Source organism: Ornithodoros turicata, chromosome 9 (genome assembly GCF_037126465.1).
Source record: "Ornithodoros turicata isolate Travis chromosome 9, ASM3712646v1, whole genome shotgun sequence".
NCBI classification, from domain to species: domain Eukaryota; kingdom Metazoa; phylum Arthropoda; class Arachnida; order Ixodida; family Argasidae; genus Ornithodoros; species Ornithodoros turicata.
Genome location: NC_088209.1, coordinates 10,362,701 through 10,383,007, shown reverse-complemented (window position 1 = coordinate 10,383,007; position 20,307 = coordinate 10,362,701). Strand labels below are relative to the sequence as shown.

General features: G+C 45.8%; 1 protein-coding gene across 2 annotated transcripts in view; it reads left to right on the top strand.

Moving 5' to 3' along the window:
• Positions 1 to 3,873: 3,873 nt before the first annotated feature.
• Positions 3,874 to 20,307, top strand: part of LOC135369291 (uncharacterized) — a 67,132-nt gene continuing 50,698 nt past the window's right edge. Inside the window, exons 1-4 of one of the 2 annotated variants that reach the window (XM_064602894.1) lie at positions 3,874 to 3,974; positions 7,428 to 7,446; positions 11,390 to 11,482; positions 18,188 to 18,272. In XM_064602894.1, coding sequence (XP_064458964.1) covers positions 3,907 to 3,974; positions 7,428 to 7,446; positions 11,390 to 11,482; positions 18,188 to 18,272 — 265 coding nt within the window. In that variant the 5' untranslated portion in view covers positions 3,874 to 3,906. Of the gene's footprint in view, positions 4,053 to 7,387; positions 7,447 to 11,389; positions 11,483 to 18,187; positions 18,273 to 20,307 lie in introns of both variants that reach the window. The other variant, XM_064602893.1, reaches the window with a different exon arrangement.

Sequence of the window (20,307 nt, the reverse complement as noted above, 5' to 3'; positions counted from 1 at the left end):
AATCAGTTACAAAAATTGGTAACTCGTTACTGACGTTATTCGTTATTTTTCTTCAGCACTGGGAAGCACATTTCGGCACTCCGTGTGGCGCAATGCGTGCAGATTCGACTTGCGTGATGTATGACTCCAAGTGTTATTGCAGTCCCTCGCTGGAGGTGTTGTTGATATGCTGAATCGTCTTAAACGAAGAACCCTCGTCTTTTCTCTTGTTTTCGTAATCTCCGACTTTTACTCCTTCCCAAGAATGTGCACCAATTGTGCTATGGCTAAAAAAAAAAAAAAAAAAAAAAAAACGCGTTTCGACTACTAGCCTTTTCTGAGCGCCCCAAATTATGACGCAGCCCCTCGTCTGTCTTTGGGAACCGTTGGTGATGGGTGGCACGAGAGCCAGTGTCTTCTCTTGTGTTTTCACAATCTCCGATCACCCCCACTTCGAATTGCAATGACGTGCAAGCGACGGCATGTTTGCTGGCTCCTCTAACTACGCGGCAGTAACGTAAAAGTAACACGTTACCTGTGAGTAACGAGAACTCGTTACTTTTGTATGTTGGTAACGAGTAACGTATTTAGTTACTTTTTTCGGAAGTAACGGGTAACGGTACTTAGTTCCTTTTTATTGGTAGCGGGCACAAGTCTGAGCCCACTAGTGTTCTGGCTTCGTGGTAAACGTAGTTTGTACATTTAAGATTTAACTGCTAACAGTTTTGCGCCGTTGTCCTTGCGTGCTTTGTTTTTCTTACCGACTGTCTGTTTACTCTGCGAAGGTGTATGTAGGAATGCTAGGTGGTACCGTGGTAGACGCAGGTATAAGTTTTTGTTGCTAGAAAAGTACAAATCGAAGGAAAGTTAACTGATTTATCGTATATACCGTACAGGAGGACATATTGCCTGATGTGATTAAGCCTAATTAAGCCTTGAGTGGCGTACGTTGATACTGTTTACGTTTCCTTGCAGGTCACGCCAGCGCATGCACAGTGAAGTCGAACTTTTGCGAACTTTCGCGAACTCGAACTTTGCCAGGTTCGTGACATCACTAAAACTAACGCCGAAGCTTGGTGGAGAGAAGGAGAGGGCGTGCTCTGGCTTGTCGGGATGCGCCCAGCGCGTGCTCGGCGTTTTTTTTCTGGACGCGTAAACTTTTGGCGGTTCAAAACGCTCGCAGTCTCGACGTGTTTGGAAGGTGAGTGCAATTTCAGTTTCTGTAGTTGGTGAACATTGTGAAGAAGAGAAGCTTGTCAATGAAATGGGTTTCTGCATGTCGTAGGTACCTAATCTACTTCAATGCGGTGACGTGCTAGCACCGAAGGATATAGAGGACACCAACAGAGACCTTAAGGGTTTCGGTCGAGGAGGGTGGAGGGAACGGAACTGCGACTGTTCGGAATCCACCCAGCGGGAATTGCTGTCTTGCAGGCACCACCCAGCCCTGGCTGGTGTATTTACCGTGGCCATCCCCCGACAGCGCACATGCTGTTGGGTAAGCCGTTCGGTTCTCGAAGAGCACATCTCGAGAAAATTGTCTCGATGCTATGCATTTCGACTTCTAAAAATGTTCTAAGCGCGACATCTTGCTTTGTATGGCACGCCGTCTTTTACTGAAGTACTTTCAGCTCACTTGAAGGATGATGCTGACATCAGCATTGAAGTGACTACAGGTACAATAATTTTACTTTAGCGTGATTATTCCGTGGTGTGTTTATTGTTACCCGTTAAAAAATGTGAAGTACAAATCCAACCACAGGAACGCTGAACCAGATGCATGCAGTTAGAAATGAGCAGCACAGTGTTTCTGGTGAGTTTCACATATTTTAAAAAGGGATGAAATGTGATTTTGTTAGTCAACGTGTAATATTCCTTCCCTGTGTTCCTTTAGCATCCGAAATGCCTAGTGCCTATAGCTCCAGATGTGCGAAATGACCCATGTGACTTCGTTCCACTGTTCGTGCAACTGTTAACCAGCCTCATAACCTCGTTGACGCATCACGTATTATGGCAATGTAAAGACGGCGTCTAATAAATATAATACACATTAGAACTTTGCATTGTTACGTCCCATATTGCGCCATTGTACACCTTGCCTCTTCAGCTTGATCTCTTCTAGGTGAGTGACCAATACCTTTGGCAGGTGACTTAGAAGACACCGAAGCACTGGTTCCACCACTGGTCACGATGCTGGCGCGTAAATCGGCGACGCCGGTTCCGGTATACGCCAGCTACATCCCGACGGAGTATAGCCGTTGAAATCTCGAGTGCTTTTAACGTTGTAGTGCCGCCACACGAAAACGCGTCACGCCAGAATGGCGTTAAGAAAACGGTCACTTTTTGACGGCACTGTGGCGTCATGTAGGAAGGCGTAAAGCTGTGACGGCGAAGGCTGTCGTTAAAAAAAATGCTATTTTCCTAACGCTGAAAAGCCGTCACCAGATTAAGAGGGTATTATCATTTGATTCCACCGTGTGACACGAGTCGAATGTCATTCAGTGAGAATATCATTCGCTGGGAATGGCATTCAATTTGCCGTGTGACAGGGGTATTAGACAATGTACTGCTTCTTCTTTTTTTTTTCTTTTGTTCTTTGTTTTCGTACCTTATTCCTTTTTGCGTCACACAGGAAATCTTTCATATCGCGAAGAGACAAGCGCTTTAGTGCCCCTTTTAGAGGGGCACTAAAGTGCAAAACCAAGTTCACTTCAAATCACGTTCCACGCTATGTGAATTTCGTACTTGTTACCATAATTCAAAACTTTGATTCCGTTACGAAGCCACAGTCAAAAACAGTCAGGACTCTTTCTTGCTTCGGCGCTAAGCAGTGGAAGTCCATTTCAGTTCGTGCATCGGTGTTTTTAGTCCACGCTGCGCCTGCACTCGCGTGCCACGCCGTGAAGCAGTGCCGGCGAAAAACATAGTGCGCGTTGCAGAGCGGACTGGTGTCGCTGTCCGTTGAAAATAAATGTTGTCAGTGGAACATCTGCGAGAACTGTCGCAGGCTACAATTACGTGAGTCGATATTGAAAGATGAAGCAGTGTGCATCTTGTCGCGCATATACGGAACGCTACGGTCCTACCCGTTCCAAATTTACACGGCCAGGATAGGTATGCGTGCGCTTCTCCTGCTGTCTCATTGGATGACTCCAATCGTCGCTTTCTGTGGATCCCATTCGTCGCCGCCAAAGACGGCTCTGTTTTCACTGCGCTTTTCTTCTATACCGTAGCGCTGTGTGAAGTAATTTTGATTGTGTTATACTACTTGAAACACGTACACTCTTAAAAATTAACTTCACCACAGAGCACGCTCCTAGCTAACCATCACCCCGAATGACGCCTCTCGCTTTCAAGAAATCGGGGGCGAGAACGTTGTCATTCCGGGTGATGGTTGGCTAGGAGCGTGCTATGTGATGAAGTTCATCTTTAAGAGTGTACTTTCATTTGAGAGCGAGTTGTTTTCGTATTTTAGTGCTCCTTTAAATTAATCAAGGACGCGTACCGCAGGCATAGATAAAATATCAGGAATGTCTCGGGTTTGCTTCCATAAGGTCAGTGAGTCAGAATGTAACATGCAGAGATGAAACGTGTTAGCAACAACATCTGTAATAAAAATCCCAATATTTTTTTTTTTTTTACGGTTAACGTGAAAACACATTTCTCATTATAACAGACGGGGCCACAGGAAGTTTATGCGCCTTAAGAAACAAATAAACGATAATAGACTTGCATGAGGGATGGCCCACATTGTACTCAAAATTTAATGAGCGAGAAAGTAACGACGTGCACGGAAGAGCTGTTCTAGTTATACAGGTGTTTCCATATCGCACGCCACATTGTATTTTGACATTTGAGATGATTTTTTCATTACTTAATTTGACCTCTGTATTGAAAGAGGTCCCGTTAAAGGAACAATCCCGCTAGATGATGGGCATGTTCTCACTGTCAATGCAACGCATCAACTGGGTGACGCCTCAAATTAAACTGCGCAGGTAATATACATCTAGAAGCAAAAATGAATCCCACGTTTCTGGATGGGTTGCTCGTCTTCTTCGCGTGCCTGTGGTCCCGTGAGTAAAATTGCTATTTTTTTCCTGTTCGTGCGGAATGATCACGTGGCCATTTAGTTTAAGCCGGCCACGTCGTGTGTGCGAAATCCGTTGCCTGCCACGCTATATACAAAGGACGCAGTCATCTTTGCATACCCTGCTATGCACGTGGTGACGAGCCACATCGCAAATTACAATACGCTGAGCTGCCATTTCTCGCTGGCTTCTTGTTGAAAGCAGATGAAAGTTGGAAATTCCCGGGCCCTGACCTCGCCGGCAGCCACGTGCTATGCTGGTCTGGAACGGCACGCCGCTTTATGAAAAACACACAAGATCTGGGCGGTCAAGCGGCCTACAAACGTGATCTTCACGTTGAACGATAGAAAATTTACGCCTCCGTCACATAATGAAATTTTACGCGCCTACATCAATTTGTGCCGGATCTATCGTCCTTATCGTCCTAAGTCTCAGTGCTTTCGCAATCCAATCAGCAAGCTGTTTAAAGGAGGTAAGAACTCCCATCTGCAGGTATATTTTTATATTACGGGTTTAATAGCTGTGCTATTGTTCTTCTACGCTTCGTAATTCTATTGGCAATTTATTGTTAAATTCTTCTCCTTCATAACGTATGCAGCGTTGATACAAAAATGCACTTTTTTTTCGGATACGGGCGAGTAGACGCACCGCCATCCAAGCGCCTCTATCTATTGTTACGTCATCTGAAGAATTGTAGCACCCAATTAGACGCCAGCGCGGAAGTATATCTAACGTTCTGCTATGCACTTTTAAAAATGAACTCCGCCACATGGCACGCTCCTAGACAACCATCATCCCGAATTGACAACGTTATCGTTCGTAGCGTTATTTATTGAAAACGGGAGGCGGAGCCTATTTTGGAGCCATAATGCGATAATAATGTATCCGCATAATAGTGAGTTTTAGTATACCGTTGATAAAGTTATCGTCTCTATCGGAACCAATCGCACTCGTGCGTGACTCAGAATATTATCCACTGATTGGTTCCGGTTGATACGGTTAGACGCTTCCCACCGTTATCAACGGTCTGCTAAAACTCTCTAATATGCTTCGCCTCCCGTTATCAACAAAGCAGGAGTGAGAACGCTGTCATTGGGGATGATGGTTGGCTAGCAGCGTGCTATATATGTAGTGAAGATACGGACCTATTAGATTCGTCTATACAAAACGTGTCACAGCCAACAGGTTAAAATCGCCGTTTGGAGCCGACACAGTCGGCTTGCTACCTCGGTAGAGTTCACGCCCCTTTAACTTTTACTCGAAAGAAAAAGTACCTGAGTACAGAACAGGTGCATATCCATCACGCGCAGTGTGTACCAGAACATGAGTTGAAAGAGCGGAGAGGCTACACTCTTACACTCTAAAAACAGAACTTCACCGCATAGCACGCCGTGCGCCAACCATTGCCGCGACTGATATGGTTATCGCTTCTGATTCGAAGAGAGAGGTGGCCGTACGCCTTTTTATGGCAATTTCGATATATGAAAATTGCCACAAAAAGGCGTACGCCCCCTCTCTCTTCGAATCAGAAGCGATAACCTTATCATTCTTGGCAATGGTTGGAGCACGGCGTGCTATGCGGTGAAGTTCTGTTTTTAGAGTGTAGACTTGGACTTTACCGCATAGCATGCTCATAGCCAACTACAATCTCGAATGATTATCTTCCCTGACTTGTTGAAAACGGGAGGCGTACGCCTTTTTTGTGACAATTACGAACAGCATAAGTGTCACAAAATAGGCTCCGCCCCACGTTTTCAACAAATCAGGCACTAGAACGTTATCATTCGGAATGTTGGTTGGATAGGAGTGTGCTATGTAGTGAATCTCACTCTTAAAGGAGCAGTATAGAGGCCCACAACTTTGCTTCTGTTTTTCGTCAGTATGAAATGTTAGGCGGCCGAAAACAGTTTTCCCACAATTAGTACAACCGTAGCGAAATTGGGACGCCTGCAATAGCTCCCCGAACCTCCCGTGCGAGAAACACCCTCCTTCGCCTTCACGATAGGCACGTGATGAGCGCCACCACACGCGTCACTATGTGACGCAAGTGGTGAGGACGCTCCTCATTGGACCTGGGATCACATGATCGAGGTGAGCAACATCGCCCAGGCGGGAACGTCTGCTACCGCTTCGGAGACGGCATGCGTTCTCCGGCTACGTGATGTCCGAAATGGAGGGTTTGAAGGCTGTCCACGACACAACCGCGACTTTTTGGGACCGCAGACACCACGGGAAGAACGAGTGGTGCAGCCTGAAATTAACTGCGCTTGTACAGCGAAAATCCCGTGCTTCTCGACAGTGTGCAGCCTGTCCGACAGTTGTCACCGCGCAGTTGGTTCAGTGGCTAACAGGTGGCGCCACAAGACCGCCGCCATCGCTTGCTTTCTGCTACTGTGAATTCTGAGATTGCACAGAAGCCACGGTTATATTACTCTTGTGATCGTAATCTTATTTTCTCAGGCTGCGTATATGCTTTGTTTTTTTTTTAGAAAACGTGATATAAATCATATAAAGAATAGAAGTCAACAAGAAACAGCTCGCAATGTTCGTAGCAGACGGTTATTCCTGCTAACGAATAAGGGGCTCTCTACCACCAACGTCACCGTAGAGTGGGTGTGGTCTGCAGTTGGAGCGCTCCGGCTTGTCACCGCGGCAGCAATTTTCCAAATTAATTGCGCCGTGGTGAAACAACTTTGGACAAATATTTTGTGGGAATGCTTTTCACATACTGCTTTACAAGATGACAGTAGTTTTTGGCCATGTTAGATGCCACTTTAATGCACCTTTAAGAGTGTAGGCTAGGGCAGACATTACAACGACACGACGAGATTGGGCGATATAGTTATCGTGTGGTAATGCATTATATTTGGTGATGATGGTGAACATGATGGTAACAGTTGCATACCCCCGAATGCGATCGTCCCATTAAGTAGCTGCTCTCTCACTCCTACTCGGGCGCTCCGCGTATCGTGCTCCTGGGGGAGTTATCAAACGCCACTTCGACCATCGATCACCCTCGCTGTGCTGCCATTTTCCTCTTTCGGTGTTTTCTACTCTCCGTGCTCTGCTACCGCCGCATGTCCTGCGTCACTTTCCTTCACTTTCCGTGGATAGAAGGGAAGAGGTCACGTGAAAGTTGCACGATACCCCTTTCTGGAGCACCCGCCAAAAGCTGGGGCGTGCGGAGCGTGCTCGCGTACGAAACTCGGAGTACGAATGTCCCCACTTAACGGTGGGAGTGTCAAACTCTTACAAAGCGCTCTCACATAAAAATGGCGACCGTTCGCTTCACTATTTACTAAGTCAACCATTCCTTGCAGTTACGACAGCATCCGTGCCATGTATCTTTAATATGTGCAGGGGTTACAGCCAAATCAGGGTAAGTGTAACTCTACACGTACTTTGTGCCATGAGAGAGAACCTTGTCTGTTTTGGACTCCATAATAGGTCCAAACATTGTCAATACTAGTGTGCTGTGCTTCATATTAGAGTGCACGTCTAGAGTTCCACATTAGTAGAGCATGCCACGTGTAATATTGAAATAGGGTACATTCTGAAACCCGGCGTCGGCGTTAAAAGCCATGTTACTATCCGTCCGAAGCGATAGAAAAATAGATTAGGAATGGTAATGGTCCATCAGAATATTTTGAAGGATCATCAAGCCAACTTGACGGCCCATTAGCAACTCTTAGCTGTCCCTAAGGACTGCTAGCGGTCCGACAAATGCTGTCGCGCATTCCGCCAGCTGGGCCTAACGATCAGCAAGAAGGTGTGACGGTACGACAGGGCCCCTCGCGGTCCGACAAAGCGTACCTCCAGTGCGTACCGTAACAGTCCATCAGGTGGGCTTAGTGACAGCACAAGGAAACACCAATGCTCCGTCAGCGAGGCTGGGCAGTCCAACAGATGACGCTTCATAATATATCAGTAGACCCCAAACGGACATCAGAGATGTGAAATAGCTTAAAATCGCAAAGACCGTAAATGCAAAATAACAGTACAGAATAGGACTACAAAAGGCAATATTGGAAGGACGTCCTGTCCTGTCGTAGACTTGTCCTCTCGTAAACAATGTACCAGCTCGCCTGCACCCTTGCACTTCTACCATTGTCCTCTGGTGTTTTCTTGCATTTGGATTTCGCACTTATGAGAAATGAATAATAAACTTGCCGACATTCTTACAGTAGTCAATATGGCAGCACGCACTGTCCTGTCGGGCCCATAGCCTGCCAACCGTCAGACTGCTAATGGTCTATGCCGTCTGATTCATTGACTGTCGGAATATTGCAAGATTGGTTTAGGATCCAGTTGAATATGGTTCGTGACACATGACTTCGTAAAACTGTCGGGTTCGTGTTCGGAAACTGGAAGTGCCACAGCGTGTATAGATGATCCAGGTTCCTGTATAGATGACAACAACAGGTTCCATTCGTCGTTAGAATAAGCATCCATAAAACGATTGGGAGCTTCATAGATGGACATCCCTGGCCGTGTATCCGCCGGATCTCGCGTGTCGGCTCTCGAGTTCTCGCAATTCTCTGACAGAATAGAGCATATGTTGTCAGAGAGAGAGAGAGACAGAAAAAAAAACGCGCGATTCCACTGCGGAAGTTCGATTTTCGATGAACCTACAGAAACTTCTCAGACCAAACACAGTAAGAAATACAGACGTTGTGTCAGTCCTGAGTTAATAGCCCGAGCAATTCCTCACTTCAATATAACTTGTGTGAGTAAACGAGATAAATTTAGACGCCTCACTCTCCCATTTGGCTGAGGCAGGAAACAGGACACTCACGTTCAACGAAGCTCGGATGGAAACCAATATACGTATCTGTGCCTTTCTCAGTTGCCTTTTCTAAGAGGAAATAAAATATGCGGTGGCAGAGGTTAGAAAAAGTATCGATTTCTACTAAGAACAAGTTTTTCGTATTGTAAGTCTCACACCGAGCCATTAGACCCTCAGGGCATAATAGTCCCATCAGACCATCAAAACACTAGTCTAGTGGAAATGTCTGATAGGCCTATTCACATGATGGTTCCGTTAGGATTCGCTCTGATTCATTTTTTGATCGGAGAGTTTCGGCACAACGAGATTCTTGCTGTGCTAAATTCTGTTTTCACCATTTAGGCGAACTCACTTCTTAAGAAAGTCTATGGGGAAGTTTTATTCGCAGGGATCTCGCAAACCACGCTACATTTCTGCACGAAACAAGTACAGGCGCGTTCCTCCCAAGTTCAACAAGGGAATGACACATTTTTGAAGGCCTAAAACGAACCACTGATCTTTATTTAACTTGAGGTGATTTGAAGTTTGTCAGATTTCCAATACATGGCAGTCTATAGGAGATGCAACAAAATCGCTTCTCACGGCACCCACGGCTGCAAATACCTATGCCAACATTCCCTTGTTTGTTTGTCATTCCCTACAACAACAGTAAAAAAAAAAAAAAACGATTTCAATAAATAAAGTCCATAAACTTAGAGCAGTGTTCCAGATCCGTGCGAATACGAATAGTGGTTTTGTCGCTTGCTACCATTCTCTGCTCTGTGGCGCCATCACCGGTTTCTCTCGATAGGAGACCGCTGGGCCTCGTACGTACGGTTAGGGATGTGCGCATGCACCTAGAGACGCTGCTTGGCAAGCTTGCTCGCCTCGAAGCCGCTTGTAGGTGCATGGTTTCGGGATGATTTGGTGGAAAGCTCGTTCTCCGGTGTCGGCGATTTGCGTCCACATTTTTTTGTGTGCTTTATTTGAGAAAACTGGTTCAGCGCGAATGATCTGTCCGACTGTCTCAAGTCGGAAGCACCAGGAGCTTCTTCTTTCTTGTGACCGCTGCTGTGGTGGAGTCGCAACTGAGCACAAATATTCGAGAATTGTTGAATTTTCCCAGGCTGAATTGAGCTCTCAATGGTTGGAACGGTCTACTTCGGGTGTACAAAGGGAAATTGAAATATCAAAGTGAAGTACGGAGCAGAGCGCCGCCAGTTCGCAAATTCAATACGTCCGCATCCTAGGACCTAACCTTACCGATCAGAGAGCAATACGGTGCATGGTTCTGTTCAAGTAAGGCAGTTCATGGAAAAGCCAAAAAGCGGCAGGATTTTTCGACATCTGTATGTCCAACCTCAGACCAGTTACTTTCCATCACGGTTCTGTGTTGAGAAGCGTGGTAAATACAAAAATAGCAGCGATCGATGCGTTTATTAGAAACGGCTCGTCCAGGCATAGACGCGGAGCTTTCCTTTTGCCGGAGGGAGGGGGAGCGCTGCGTGTTTGTGACCAACAGCGAACGCACAGTGTGTATGTGTGTGGGAGGGGTGACAAGAGCAGGGTTTCCCCGATGAGCTCATCCATGTTATGCGTCCGTACCGTCTGGGCATCACCGGGCCTCACCTCTGAACCCCTCATTTTATACCCTGTGAATTTCGAGATCGGCGATTTCGCAACATGGAATATGGAGGTCCTCCCGGAAACTTCAGTTCGAATGAATGCCGGAATACTAGCTTCCTGTGCATAGGGAGCTAGTATTGAGGCACCCTAGGAACGCAGTGGTCGGTGCTGTACTTACGCAAGCGTACATGAAGTGAGGGTGCAGTAAGGAATTTTCCTTTTTTCCGCACACCACAGCTGCGGCTACATTACCTTAATTTGCTTTTCCTTTTGGCTACATTTCCGCGCATGAGCGCTTGGTTAATATTTTTAGGAAGTACTCGTAGGCATTTTACAGTCTGTATAGTATCCTTATTGACGGTTCCGGCATTAAAATATAATGAAGTGGGCTTTATGGTCACTGAAATGGTTCCGTGCTCATAGGGCGTGCACGGGTTTGAGTTTCTCGTTTGCGAAGACTAAATCTACGCACGATCCATGTCGCATATGCTATGCTTTGTTTGCGCAATTGCAGGCTCAATATTTCTCTACATGTGTCCCGAATTTCTGTTGGGGCTCGCTCGGCATAGTTCATACTCTCACGGGTAGTTTGTCGGCCGGGTATGAAATAGCGCATTTTAAGATTAAGCGAACGTTCATACCCGGGAACTACACAGCCGGGCTGTTTACATAATGGCTTTTGGAAGCGGCTGCCAGTGAGATAGGCCGCTCAGCCCAGGAATGAGCACTTAGCAGATGTCGCTGTAAAATAAGTGTTTTGTCACTCCTACACCACATGCAGGAACAACATATAGCGGGGATAAAATATTAGATATGGAAAACTGCCATGGCATAAATTGGTTGCGATTCTGACGACGTGCTATCTTGTCCAGAGTGCAAGTATTATACAATGCCGGATTGTTCGTGATACATTTTTTTTTGTGTTTTACAGATAAACGGAGCCCTGCTTACCTGCTCCCGCAAGTGCTACCCCGACGACCCGGTGTCGTGCTACCAAATGGAGTGGGACCAGGAGCCTTGCCTTGTACGTAGACACTATCTGCAATGTTATAGTTGTTGGTCAGGGCGTGTGAGCCTAGTACTCGCAATGTGTCTGATTTACGTAGGTAACACGAGGCATAATCAGATAAAAATCTTGTCTTCCTTTCTTTCTTACCTTCTTTTTCGTCTTTGTTGCAGAGGAAAGAAATCCTTACACTTTCAACTCTTCAGACTTAAGCTAACGTCCTACGAACGCAATTCATCGAGATCAGGGGCGCCGTAGTGACGGTCCGTGGACCGCACGCGACCCGCTTGTGATTGCTATGCGGCCCGCGTGGTCGTCGAGCAAAAAATAAATACATAGTTAGCTAAACAAAAAAAAAAAATATTCGTCCCAACCTGCATAGGCTGTAGTGGCGCTACAATTGGGCGCTGCACTTGTACAGCTTACCTTGCGTTGGTTAGTGATAGCAAACTGTTGCCCAGATAGCGCACCAATATTGGACAAATATTGGCTGCCCATAGTGCGCGAATTTTTTATTTTTTTTTCTGATAGCGCCAACGATGAATCTGGGTAATTATAAAGCATTATCTGGTATAATATGCACTACTAACGGTAATAATACTTACGTTGCTTTTATTTTTATTTTTCTGTATATCTTTTAAATGGTCCACGTTGCATCATGTTAAAAAACCAACACTGCCCGCCTCCTAAAAACAAAGGACAGGTGCTGCGCTGTCTTGTAAGGCTTCTGCAGTCCCAAAAACATCATATTGCCAACTGTAAGACGGAACAAGCGAAAGCTTGCCCAAACACATCCCTTGTATTGTCATCAACTTCCAACCTACTCCTGGAGTACAACGGAGCGAAGCACTTTCGCGACGGTTACGGACATACCCCGCAGCAACTCACACTACCTGTACTAACTTGAAGCACCTCACATTACAGAAGAGATATCCCTTCCTATCAAACATTGTGTTTTTTACTTGACCTGCCGCTTCCGTAGTCATTCGAGAAACCAGCGACATTTTAGCCCGAATGAAACGTCCGATCCGAGTGCCGCGCATGCGCATTAGTTGTAGGACGCGAGACATCGCTAAAACGACCACGCTCTCAGTCGGGTCGACCGATTGGCAGCGCGAAGCAAGATGGCGGCCGTTTGCAGGAAGTGGAAAATTGACTCGTTGAGTTGCAGTGCATGCTGCAGTGGGATTGCCAGATATGTTTACTGTTTCGAACAATGTGTATCAACTGTGGGAAGTTGTTGGAGGTAATGACGTATTTGGCTGGGTGGCTGGGGGGAGGAATATGTTTATTATATAAAAAAGGAGGGTAAGGTTAGCCACCGCTACGGCGGCTTGCTACTCCCAGCAAAGAAAAGAAAAAAGAGAAAGAAAGGAAAAAGGAAGAGAGACAAATAAAAAGAAAAAAAATTAAAGAAAACGACGAAAAGGAAGACAAAACAAAGGGAAAACAAACGAAACGTGAACAAACAAAAGGTAAGCAAACAAAAGAAAAAAAAACACAGAAAGCAAAACAAACAAACAAAACGAAAAACGAACACGAAATTGGTCACAGTTCTCCCAGAAGGCCACTGATCCGTAGAAACTGAAGAAGTGCCTTTGTCACCTGACTATTGTGTGGGGCGTAGCAGCGTAGCTAGGGAAAAGTCCGGAATCCTCAGACGAGCGATGCGCGACCGTATAGGATAAGACGATGTTGGCGGTAACGGGCGCAGTGGAGCAGCAAGTGCGGGATGTGTCCTTTGACATGACAGTGCGTCTTGGAAAAAGGTCTGAGAGCTATTTCTGCAGTAGCGGTGAATGGCTAGCCGGCAGGCAGACTGCGTAGGCAGGACAGAAGTCACAGACCCAGTTGCACGAGCAGCCCTGGCCGCACAATCGGCAAGGGCATTCCCCGAGATACCAACGTGGCCCGGAATCCACTGGAACCACGCACTGTGACCTAGAGACGAAAGTGTGGCGTGCAGGAAAAGGATCTCCGTGTAGATGTCGTGGATAACTTTGGACGAATACGACGCCAGGGCCTCCAAAGCTGACTTATTATCCGAAAGTATAGTACATGCTCTTGGTGTCATCGAAGAGATGTACCGCATAGCAGATAAGATAGCAAAGGCTTCTGCTTCGGTTGATGACAGCGCCAGCAGCAGCTTGAAACCGCGCTGGTATGCGTCCTCCAGAACGTAAAATGCAGATGATGATCCATCGGACGCCACCGAGCCGTCAGTGAAAATCCCCATTCGGTTTGAGTGCACGGAGTGGAGATGTTGCAGCGTTAGTTCGCATGCCACAACAGCTGGGACATAACTCTTCTTCAGAAGACCAGGAACGGATGTGTGCACGGGGGGCAGACTTAACGTCCACAGCGGCTTCGTATAGGAGACCAAGGTATGCGATGGTGGGATTTACCCTTGTTGGCGCAGAATAGCTAGGCCGTACGCAGAAGCAGGGCAATGCTGCGTAATATCACGAAGGTGGTGACATGAGTGCCGTGCAAGACAGTGTGTGTATGTTTGGAGGGTTGCCGTGTCCCGGATGATAAGTACGGAAGGAACTCGCGCTTCGGCGATAGCAAATAAAGTTTCCGTGGCCTTTGGGACTCCCAAGCAAGTGCACAGGCGACGAGCTTGAAGATTAAGCAGTTGCCGTTCCTTGAAGGGGGAAATACCGTGCAACACAGGCAAGCAGTAGCGTAAAGTGCAAATAATGAGAGAGATGTGTACTTGGAGGAGGTCGGTGCAGGAAGTAGTCCAAGAGGGCCCACAGAGAGCGGCGCAGCACGTGAAAGTAAGAGCCTGTGGTGGCACAGAGGGCAGTAATCTGTCGAGACCATGTTAGACCCCGATTAATGATGAAGCCAACAAACGGCAGTCTTGATCCTGTCAAGAAGAGGGGATAGCTGCAGAATGAGCGCCGCGTGAATGCCATAGCCACGGTTTTGGTTGGCGATACCGATAGTCCTCGATCAGCGAGATATGACACAGTAGCGTCTAGAGCAGATTGTAGGCGGCGTTGTATGGTATCCCGCCGCACAGCAGAAGTCTATATGCAAATATCATCCGCGCATATATGGTGATGTGGGTATGGTTAGGCAGTTCAAGCGGCAAGTGCGCCAAGATGACATTGAAAAAAGGGGGACTTAGAACACTGCCCTGTGGAACGCCGCGATGCATAGGGAACGTGTCGCAATCACTCTCTCGCGTACGCACAAATAAGGATCTGTCCCAAAGAAAATCGCGTAGCCATGAGAGCGTGCAGCCACTCAGTTCGACTTCCTGAAGCGATGTTACTACGACGCTCTGAAGAACACCGTCGAAGGCTTTTGCGACGTGAAGAAAGAGGGCAGCACTGAGAGGCCCCTCCGACTTCGCTTGTTGCACAGAGGAGACGAGGGCTATCACATTATCGATAGCTGATCACCCTTGGCGGAACCCGGCCATTACCTCGGGGTAGAATTGCGTGGTTTCGAAGTACCAGTTCAGCCGGGCGTACACCATGCGCTTTGTAACCTTCCCGACACAACTGGCAAGAGCGACTGGGCGAAAGGCGTCCAGAGCATGCGCGGATTTGCCAGGCTTCAAGAGAGACACCACCACAGCACGCCTCCATTTGGGTTGTGCATTTCACACGCTTCAACGTTCACTCTTGCCGTATCGATTTGGGCAGTTGGTACAAGTGCCAATTCGGGTACGTCCCATTCTCTGCATTTTCAGTCAATATGGAGTGCACACGGGCAACATGTGACCCCTATTGGCTCAGACTTGGCAATATGGGGCCCATATTGCAGACATTTTCCCCATACTGGTTGAAACTTGGCAAAAGTTTCAACCAATATCGGGGAAACCCTGGCAAAGCGGTTTATATATTGGACTTGTATCGCCAATGCCCAGCCAATATGGGTCCAACATTGTGTGCTGCCTCCTGTGAATCCGTGTTGAAAGCGACCCTGTCCAACACCAGGGGCCCAGGCTTGTGCTCGGTGCATTCCGAACCTCTCCAGTCCACAGTTCGTATGTGGAATCACATGAATACTCCTTAAATAGAAGACGATTTTATCTCGGGGTGTCATATACACTAAGAGTAAGGAGTTGTCCGCAATACCCAGCACTGACTTATGTTAAAAGCACACGCTTCAAACAGCTCTTTATTAACAGGCCCTCAGTACTCCCTCCTCTTTCTATGAGAATTGAATGGGATATTGAGCATCACGATTTTTCGTCCTATAGTTCCCAAGTTGTAGAGTGTGGTAACATGGTCCCACCCTGGGAACCACCTCCAAGGTATGATACCACATTGACGACATACAGCAAACACAAAAACCTCCACAGAAGTACTACAACAAGAATTTGATCCTTTGAAAGAAAGCTTTGGGAATCACACCGAAATTCACACAGTCAAATCTAGGACTCAAAATCTAGTGCAGGAGTGACCTTTGCCATGATTTCTGGCACATGCACGAGGCCACATCGTCCAAACAATATCATTAGCACCCCTCGGTAACACAAACATATGCATTTTTGTACCGTTTCAAGTTTCGTGTTGTGTCATTTTTACGAGAAACAGACTAAGCCCAAGGCCGTGGCATGCGGCCTGCTTATTTCTTCCATGGCTCAATGGGCACCCGCAGACCCGCGGGCACGAATGAGTTCGGCGCCCCTGATTTAGATGGTCACCCTCCACCATTTATTAATATTTCCGTGTGACGACCGATATTATTAAGACGGAAACTATTACATTACAGCTACGTGGCGAACAGTTCGTCTTTATTTGTACTTCATTGTGCACAACCAATATTCTAGTATCGTTATGAGTTCAATTTGCCGATCGAATCCCGTTCATGCAGTGTCCATCCGATTTGCTACATATTCCGATGTTCTCAGAGGCATTCTCGAGTATATTACACGTGTTGTCAGAGAAAGCGGGTTCAGATGTGCATCAAAAGATTTGGTGTTCCGGGTGATTGACATATCGTCTTACTCGGTACTGCTGTGCAGTGCTCACACGTTACTTTGGGCGAACTCTTGATAACAAAATCAAGTTTTCATTTTACTAACTCACCGCTCATGACAAACTTTGAATGCGTTAACATTAGGAGTGTCAAACTGGAAAAAGCTGTATGTATGTGTGTGTGTGTGTGTCCATATATGGGATGGTGAAGTCCCACTGAGGCAGAGGTATAAGTGGACATGCAAAGGGGACATAAGAGGGTAAATGTAAGTGGAGGTAAATGATTTGAAATTGAAGTAGTCGAAGGTAATTAAGAGTACGATGTAATAGTAATTGAATGTAATTAATGGCATTAAAGGTAATTAACGTCAATTAAAGGGGAATTAAGGGTAATTAAATTAAGCAAACGTATTTGAAAGGAATTAAATGAAATTAGTGAGATTACCTCAGGTGAGCTGCGGTTACTTTCAGTAACAAAAGAGTAATTACAGGGTAATAGAGGGTTTTCATAAGTCGGCGCCATCTAGTTTACGGCGAGCCAACTACGCTCTGGCAGCGCGCGTCCGCCATACTTTGGGCAAGGATGGAAGCGTTGCCCGCGCGCGGACAGTCCGGCTCTGTTTGAACCGCGCGACTTTTGTCGTCCGCCGCCAGGGACTTGGTCTGCTTTCTCATCGAAGCATCGATCTTTTCATGAGTTGTTCGTCCATCTTCATTTGTAATGTCAGTCTGCTGTTGCGTACCCTTCTGCAGCCAGCGTGGCATGAGAGACGCCGAAGGGAACAAGGCGTGTGCACAAACTGTTTGGCGGCTAAAGTTCACATGATACATGGCTTTCCAAATAACTATCGTCAGAAGCGTTCTGTTGGCATTCTAAATGGGCGAACTATAAATACGTCGCAGGCGAATGCATAGCACATATAGTAGGATATAGTAGGAAGCATCGGAGAAAGCGTGCAACACAGTAAGGTCCCACATTCAAAATACACGACTGGTCTTGAAATGTGCGTAAGAAAAACAATACAGCATGTAAAAATGTGGTGTACCGTATCTGAAAGTCGACAAAGCAACGTGGATGGAAGTTGAATCCGTATATGACACGCATATTGTTCACGCTAGCGCGGCCAGACGTGCCAGATGAACTCATATGTTCACAAAAAGGGTCCACACGTCTTTGGGAAAACCCATTTGGTATGTTCGTCAAGTCTCTCGACCACTGATTTCTCGTTCGCCATTGCGTGCTCGCTTACTACACACGGCACCACATGTACGGCGTGCCCAAGATATGACCGAATGTCGTCTGCTAGAAGGTGGCCACTTTTGAAAAGGGTCTATTGAAAGTACTTGAGGCTAATTAAAGGTTCATTAAATTGACGTATAGTAATTGAAAGTGTCGAACTCGAAGTGAAGTATAGACCGCAGGTTGATAACAGAAAGTCAGGTTAGACCGGAAGTGGAGAACGAGAAGTCGATTTGGACCGGAAGTGCAGACCGGAAGACAAGTATTCCCGGAAAGTAGACACCGGAAGCTGGGTTTAGACCGCAAGTGGGTCCCCAGAAGTTTAGTATGGACAGGAAAAAGCGCTTAATGCTAACGCGTTTCTCCCGCATTTACCGTTAAATCACCACTGCATTTAAAAAAAAGAAAACCCTTTTTTTTTTCTGCCGTAGTGTCAAGTGTGTGACCTTCGCATTTTGTCATTGATATTCTCAAATAAGTAACGTACTTGTGTAACTGTATTGATCAAGCTAACGTTGTTATCGCACGGCTTCTTTTCAGAATTTTGATAGAGCTGACTACGGAAAGTGCTACGGAGGAGTATGTTATGCCTTAGATCATTATGACAGAATGGCCGCTGAAAAAGGTAATTGCACATCCTAGGCTAAGTAAAGCTTCTGACATATCCACACAATGGACACACTGTGGATGCTCATCTTCTGGAAGGGCTTCCACGTACGCTGCACTGTTTTCGACAACTTTTAGCTCAAAATGAGCATCTTGTAAATTTTGCCGTTTCTGTGCAAGCTGCAAACCGAATTATAGCTCCAAACATTTTTACCTTTTTCACAACTACTGAGTCGTGATGTACTATTTCTATGACTTTTAATGTCATATTGTATAGCAAAGATATAGTAACCTCGTATTGTGTTTTTTTTTTGTTCTTTGGACGCTATAGAAACCAAATCAGGTGAAAAAAGACAAATGATCAATGACAATTATCAACGAACTTGAAATAACATAGTGCCCACGAGAGCATTATAATAAAGGGTGAGCTGTATACAAGTTATGAGAAATCCAGGCGATGAGAGTTACAGGAACGTTTATTGACTTGGGTCGACTTCACTCGCGACTTTTTTCCCGCGCGCGGTGGATGGCGCTCCGGCGGAGGCCTGCTGGGTCGCTTACCGGCGGGCGGAGGGCTGCGCGTACGCTTCTCGTTGCGCATTTTTCAGCCGAGGCCGACTTCTTTCGCGGTTTTTCCACCTGGGCCTGGGCAATTTTTTTTCGCTACAACACGTGTGCGGTGGGCTGTTTACATGCAAGTATGGACATGCAAAGGATAGCCATACCAAAAAGTACAAGTGAAAATGCCAGTAATGCTGGGAATTATGCTGTGACTGTATGTGGGGAGAAAAGCCCAGCCAAAAAACCTGAAGCAGAAGAAACACAATACAATCCAAGTAACAAAAATTATACTTACTTATTACCAGTGACGGCCCCTAACTACTAACCACTTTGTGATTGAGTAGTTTAACTGGTAGTTCAACTTCATCTATAACTACTTAACGTTGTCCACCAACACCAATCCCTTGTAGTGTTCTTGGTCACTTAAATATGAATCACAAGCAATAATAAACTTTTGCTCAAGCCATTGCTATGATCGTCAAATACAAAGCTTGTGGCGGGATCCTTTCTGTGCTTACGCGATAAACTAAGTTGCGGAATTATTTCACAGCAAATGAGGCTTCACTGGACAAGCATTAAAAGTGAAGATTTAGTACGCATGCACGACACAATAGCTCTGCACCTCCGTTCTCATCAAACAAGTAGCTCAAGGCAAAAGTCGGAAGCACAATCGTGCCGTAAAGCTTGTGGCAAAATGGGAACTAGTTGGCGCCTTCAGTAACCTAACTACTGTAGCTAACTACTTAAAATAGTAGTTTAACTAGTAGCTGCCACTACATTTCTGCAAATAGTTGACAACTACTTTTAACTACAAGGTAATTTAACTAGTAGTTTAACTACATGTAGTAAACTGCTTATTACAAGTATGATGCAATAGCATTGAAGAGGTATCACACATCAAACACAATATTTGGGTATTAATGCTAATCATGCACACAAGTTTTCAATGAATCAGAATTAAAACGGAGTAGCATATTTCATCAAAGAATATATTTTTAATCAAAGCGATTACAATCAAAATTACAAGTTTTGCTATAAAATGTCTGAGACGTGAGCACCATCACTGCAACAGCGGATTTTTAATTACAAGTTCTGATAGATGTAAGTAATTTCGAGCACAATAGGGAAGCTATGTTTAATATTGCAACATTATACAAATTTAACTAACCAGTTCTTTATGAAGTGAATAGTGCAGACATAAGGAAACAGTTCGAATCAACACAACACAATGAATAGCTAGCACTAATATAGAACCAAACCGACGTATCCTCCAACATGAAGGGAAATAATAGCTAAACATTGCTCTATCAAAACGAGAAACGGACGTGACTTTTAATCGAAAAGACATTGTTAATCAATATGATAACAATCAAAATTTCAAGTTTTATTATAAAAAGTCTGAGACGTGGCCACCATAACTGCAATAGCGGAATTTTAATTACAAGTGCCGAGAGATGTATGTAATTAATTGTGAACAGCAGGGACCCTGAAAG